The 6,429-nt window shown below is 42.5% G+C and overlaps 1 protein-coding gene and 1 non-coding gene across 2 annotated transcripts in view; both read right to left on the bottom strand.

The window, feature by feature from the left end:
• Positions 1–6,429, bottom strand: part of LOC106812349 (gelsolin, cytoplasmic-like) — a 25,990-nt gene that overhangs the window by 14,861 nt on the left and 4,700 nt on the right. Inside the window, exons 4-8 of the mRNA XM_014816203.1 lie at positions 3,459–3,589; positions 2,325–2,430; positions 1,893–2,003; positions 1,137–1,203; positions 755–878 (exon numbers count right to left, since the gene is read on the bottom strand). Coding sequence (XP_014671689.1) covers positions 755–878; positions 1,137–1,203; positions 1,893–2,003; positions 2,325–2,430; positions 3,459–3,589 — 539 coding nt within the window. The remainder of the gene's footprint in view (positions 1–754; positions 879–1,136; positions 1,204–1,892; positions 2,004–2,324; positions 2,431–3,458; positions 3,590–6,429) is intronic.
• On the bottom strand, positions 2,573–2,643 carry Trnag-gcc. Its single transcript has one exon. It is a non-coding gene; the product is annotated as a tRNA-Gly (tRNA).

Here is a 6,429-nt window from a genome sequence, read left to right as displayed (position 1 = left end):
GAGAGAGAGAGAGAGAGAGAGAGAGAGAGAGAGAGAGAGAGAGAGAGAGAGAGTGAGACGCACGCATGCACGCACACGCACACACACGCGCGCGCGTGTTCTATATGCGTGAACGCGTTGAATGAGAATTCAAGCATCGAGCGGAAATGTTTCCGCGAACGGACGACAACAACGAAAGCAAACAAAACAGCTTTTCATCGCTTTGTGCGCTATAGGGTCAATCCTAACTCTTTGCTCGGTGTATAGTCTAGGTACGATCCTAACACTTTGACCGGTGGGCAGTTGCGATACGTTGGTCAGTAGGTCAGTCCGGACAATTTGCCGACTGTGTGTAGTTAGTTCCCACACGGACCAGTGGGTCAACACTAAAATTTCAGCTGCTGTACAGAGCCTACACTGGAGTGGTCGGTCATTCGTAATACTTTGACCACCGGCTTTAACATAATGTAGCAGTTGTAGCTATACAGCTGATAGTATAGTAATATCAATAATATCGTATTTTAAAATGTTATTATTAATAAAATATAAAATTTAGTGGCTATCGGGGGACGATCCATGCATGGAGCACGGCCTCCGAGTTATTGCGATTAATATTATTATTCCTATATTATTATTATTATTATTATTATTATTATTATTATTATTATTATTATTATTATTATTATTATTATTATTATCATTATATATATATATCTATATCTATATGATATATACATTTATATATATGCGTGGTAGCGCCACCATAATAGTGTACCTGTATAGCGCAACCTGGCGTCTGGTGAGGATAACCTCGTCGTCGAGACCGCCCTCTTCCGCCGATTTAATCTCTCCGCGTCCTCCGAGCGCAGCGAAGAAGTCATCGTCGCTGGTTGTGCCATCTACCGGCCAATCAGATACGTAATCGTTGATTAAACGCCACAATATAATATATATACATAATTATATGTATATATATATATATATATAATGTGTGTGTGTGTGTGTGTGTGCGCGCGCGCGCGTGTGTGTCCGTGCGTGTGTGTGTGCGTGTGTGCCTGTGTACGCGCGTGCGTGCATTTTGCAATAAAATTCTTTATTTAAAGTCGGAACAGATTTATCAAATTATTATTCGATCTGATGCGATCATTAGAACTCACCTAGGATGTGGATGTCTGCTCTACCGGCGCGCTCGTTGTCACGAACATCATTAGCCAAGCGGATTCCCTACATCACATAGTGCAAAGCGTGCACGTGTTACAATATCATTGCCATGCTACGCCAAATCACCCATGTAACGAATTCTGATACACACGTTCGTATATTTGGTACATTACTATAAACGTTAGTTATCAACTTAGTGATAGATGTGTAACGATAGATATTTTAAAGTGATTACGTCACCGTAAATAGTACAAATAAAAATAATATTTCCACTTTTTCACAAAATATAAGTAATTCTGTTCACTTTTTATGGTTAAATTGCTGCATTATACTTCCTATTTTACAATATTGTTCGATGTGGACATACACTCGTGACGCATACATAGCCCATAGCAAGCAATTAATGTCAGGAACACAATATCAAATCGTCCAGGTTTTTTGGATTTTTAACTAGTTGAGAAACAATCTTATCAGGTAACAATTTGACGATACGTTTAGTCCCGTTAGTTCTTACTTTTAATGTAAAAAAATGTCAACAAAAACTTTACAAATTTTACCATAGAAAATTCATGACGTAGTCAATTTAAGTAAATAAATAAAATTTGTCGCCTGTTTTAGATAAAGTGTAAACGTGTGCTCAATACTTTTAGCGTTGATGTTGTTCACATTTCTACAAACAGACTCCTGGTAACTTTGCTTGATACGTGAACAAAGACACTTCTATTGGGTGTCAGTGCAAGCACGCCACGTACCCTATGTCTCTCCATGCGACCGGAGTCAGGTCCACACCACACGTACACGTCCATGCCGCAGTCAAGAACGAAGACATCTCCCGCATTCAACGACCCGACGTTGCACTCCACCTATCGTCAAAGTGAATAATTAGTATAGTGAACAATCGAGCCCCTAGATATAATATCAAAAGTGATTAAAAACCACACATCTACCATATTTTTGTTTTTATTAATTTCTGTTGATGTACTAGTTAGGCAAGTAATTAGTTTTGCTATAAGCTTCGATGATACATCCCCAAGCCGATGATTAAGATATAGCTAATAGTGCATATAGCTCGTAGATAGTACATGGTGGTAATAGTTAGTATAAGTGGTGATAGTAACGTTAAGATGGCGCTGAAAATGTTGTATCGTTGACATTATGGGACACATTTTTCTGGAGACATTTACCTGGGTAGCGCGCACGTTACGCTTGCCCTTGACATGCAACAAGCGGGGCTGGTGACTATCTGGTGCCACATGATTGAAGCCAGATGCAACGCCTCCCTGGAGATACCTACAAAGAGAATGCATTTGATAATCACCATAGTTCACCAGCGTTTTTGTTAACAGCAGGCTGTTTACTAACTTATTTCAGTAGTCATCTACTTAAAATTGATTACTTTTTTTAGTAGTTAGGTTACTTTATCTAAAAGTGATGCATCGGCCGGGAATCGAACCCGGGCCGCCCGCGTGGCAGGCGAGCATTCTACCACTGAACCACCGATGCCTTATCTGAGGTAAAATGCCATGTTCTTCACATTGTGCTACCTAAAACGCCCAGGTATCTAGGTGACTGAACTATAGGACAGTACTAGACTGTTAGAAATGAACCAGTTTTGTTCTGGTCGAGCGCATACATGCGAACTGCGCAGCACTTGTTTTATGAAATTAAGTCAAATGGGAGTGTCGCTGAATTGTTGTCATTGTCGCGATCGTCGCCACCGTCGTGGTTGTCGTCGTTGTCGTCGTTGTCGTTGTCGACATTATCGACTTCATGACTAAGCGAATTCGCAAGAAATGAATTCTCTGATCTAGGTAGTTAATATTGACGATTCCCTCCGTATAAACACGCCACGGGCTATATCGAGGCAGCAAGGGTGGCGCTTTTAAAAATCTTTACGAAGCGCTTAAACTCATGTTAGGACGCTATGCTCAATAGTTATTCTCGTGTTAGATGGATCGATATTTGGTATAACTAAAACATATCATTATTAACCACCCACTCCTCGATTTATCCTCGATTTGAAGTGATGATAACTCTCTCGGGTTGACGCGCTTAGAGGAATCTTGCAAATGTTAACACGCTACAAGCACGTGAAGTTATAAACCAAATTTCCGCGCACGTCAACTTTCTCATGTTAAGCTCACGCTTGTCGCTTTAAGTACGAACAAACGTACGTTATCCGGTTAATCATATGCCATAATGCCATAATGCTACATTACCCGCGAAAATGCCCGCCCCTAAATTTAAATTTATGTACCTTAAAATTTACACCGAAAATACATAGGCACTCGCGATCGAATACACGCATGCGCACTTACTTAATTCCCTTCTTAAAAAACGAGAGGAATTTCTTCGACTCGTGGCCCTGCGTCTCTCGGTACTGCACCGGTGCGCCACCTAGGCTGTCATCTAACTCCACGGTCTTGTACGCCGCCACGCCCTGCTCATCCTGCAACGAGACAGCGTAACACGATCAAATCACTAACATAAATGCCTTGTCAATATCTCTCGCAGCCGAGTCCTGCTTTGTGCTCGCTAATGTTAAGAGAATACATGATGGTTCGTCAACAACTAGCGATCTAAATGAACAAATCAATAATGATTTAAATAAAGACAGCGGTCACGTGGCAGGTCCGGTGCGCGATGTATTGAAGACAGAGTCGATAATAACCGAGAAACACGTAGTCTGTGTCGTCGCATGTTAGACATGGCAAGTCTAGTGCTGAGACGGTACGTATGATGGCGTCAGGGGTGTTATATTTGTCTCTGTAAGGTATAATTAATGTGGCGACAGGAATGAATTGAATTACCCCGCTAGCACATCATAGTCAGCGTCTTTATGTGATGATCTTTAGGGGGATTTGACGCACTGTGTGCCTATCTCTTGAGAATAGTTCTCCAAAGAGAACGCTAGCGTTATGCATTACGCGCGATTTTAATCGGTTTATGCGCAGTGTTGTATTCAACACGTCGACGAGTGAAAGTGTAAGAAATGTGACGACTAAGTGGTTACATCATATGACGATCCATACGATCCGCAAATTTCAACATTATACAACTTGTAAAATCGCAATATTAGCAATAATCGCAGAAAGCAACGGGCTTCTTGAGTTGGAATTGTTAGCCGTATAATCAGGTTTATGCTCTGTCTACGGTTTTATTGAGTTACGGCCGTTTACAAACATGCGCGCGGACACACACAGGCACGCACACGTTGTAAGATGTACAGATTGTAAAATGTACTGTAAGAAGTGTATGCAAGCCACATATGCAAGTACTTATTGCCTTTCTTTTTATAAAAAAAAAGCAGCGTTAACAGTTAGTTGTACACCTAACTAGACTAATTCGGACACTGTCGCTAATTATAAGTCGAAATATAATACACGGTGTCGAAGTTTGCATGCTGAGGCTTACATAGAGCTAGCACGCTGACAGCATCTTAGGGTGACTCACTGCGCACATGTGTTGCCAGTCACGTGAAATGGGGCGGCGTGATACACGAGTCCCTGTTTTTGTATGCCGGTGGAGTGCATACGTAACACCGCTACCGCCACCACCGCCACCGCCACCGCCACCAATCACCACCACCACCACCACCGACCTACCACCTAGCCCTCCCACCGCCACTCGCCAACCACTCACCCACCAACGAGCACCACACCACCCCGCCCCAGCCCACCCACGCCATCCACCACCATCACCACCGCAGCCAACGCCACCGCCCCCACCACAACGCCGACCTCTCTTTACTCTCAGTAAACGCGTGGGAATCGTTTTCAGAAGTCTATAACTTCATGAGTTTTGAAGTGAAGCGTCGTGCAAGACCTGTGACTCATCAGCGTCATAACTATTTGTGATCTTATACTATCTGACAACGCGCACCTGAATCCGCTGATCCACTAATCGCAGCGACCGCAGATTATTAATTAATTATTAATTAACGATGGATAGTAAACTAAGTCGCGTCTGTATAACACATCGTCGTAAACAACGGCCGGTGATGACGTCACTGCGACAAAGCAGGAAACGCTTGTAGTCATAGCCACGGCTTTCGCCATGCGTCAGCGCACGTCTATATAAATGAATGAATGAATGAATGAATTAATTAATTAATCAATCAATAAATAAAATATAAAATAAATATAATTTGTATACGGTGTTTACATAGTGTAGTGTAAGCGGGCACGAATGATCTTGCAGCCAGACATTATATACACTGGCTACACCATCATGTCCGCCCGCTTACACTACATCTATATTTACGCACCCAAATATAAAAAAAATATATAAAATATATAATATGTCTGATGGGGCGGACATAATCCTGCATCTAGTGTTTATATCGAGCGGCGTGTATAACACACGGTAGGTCTTCGTCGACCCCATGCACACGGCGACGATGGTAGACCTAGAGCGCGCACACACGATTCCTACACGCCCGCATTATAATTATAGCATCGGCATAAAATAGTCATAAACTCCCTGTCGCCTGTTGACAAAAGGTATTTCTTCTCTAATAAAGTTTCTGACAGATGTTAAATTACAAATTCGTTTAAGAAATTCGTCTCCTTGATACAATCGATATAAATGTAAGTTAAAAATGTTAGCAGCGCTCTATACCTACGTGCTTAGATTGATTTACAATACGAAAAACCACATATTATTTAACATTGGGAAACATAGACGCAACTTAGTAAAAGAATTTCATTTGCTATACTTAAAAAAACACAGCAAGAGATTACGCGATTCGTATTACGGAATTAGACAAACGCCGAGCTAGTTTTTATCAAGTTAGTTCGTGTCTTTTGGCGCCAGCAGCTTGAATTAGTCGCGCATCCGGGCGAGCGTCGACACAAACCTAGAACAGTTTGTCTACACGACCGAGCTCAAGCTCGTGACATTTCTCACAGTCTCGGCTTCTGCATCCCTCTCGCTAATTGCGAGCAGTCTACGCGTAAACAGCGCCGAGTAAATACTCGAACGAAAGCTATAGCTCGCCTTCACAGCTGCTGCGGTACGAGCGAAGCCCCGTGCGGACTGATGTGTGCTGTTTGCGTAGGAGCGAACTCAAATATACATCCCGCCACGCTATCGCACCTAAAGGCAATAAGCCGTGCGCGTGTGCTGCACTCCAGCCGACAATATATAGTTAGCTCTATTCCGGGAAAACACTTTTCATGCCGATGTTTATAATACAGGTCTTACTATGGCTTCCTATACGCGTGGCGTCGAGGCGAGCTAGTGCGAACGACAAAACACAATTAACACCGACCCGGCCATTAGTATATA

Source organism: Priapulus caudatus, unplaced genomic scaffold (genome assembly GCF_000485595.1).
Source record: "Priapulus caudatus unplaced genomic scaffold, Priapulus_caudatus-5.0.1 Scaffold21, whole genome shotgun sequence".
In the NCBI taxonomy this organism is placed as follows: Eukaryota; Metazoa; Priapulida; class Priapulimorpha; order Priapulimorphida; family Priapulidae; genus Priapulus; species Priapulus caudatus.
This window is presented reverse-complemented; position numbering and strand designations above follow the sequence as displayed.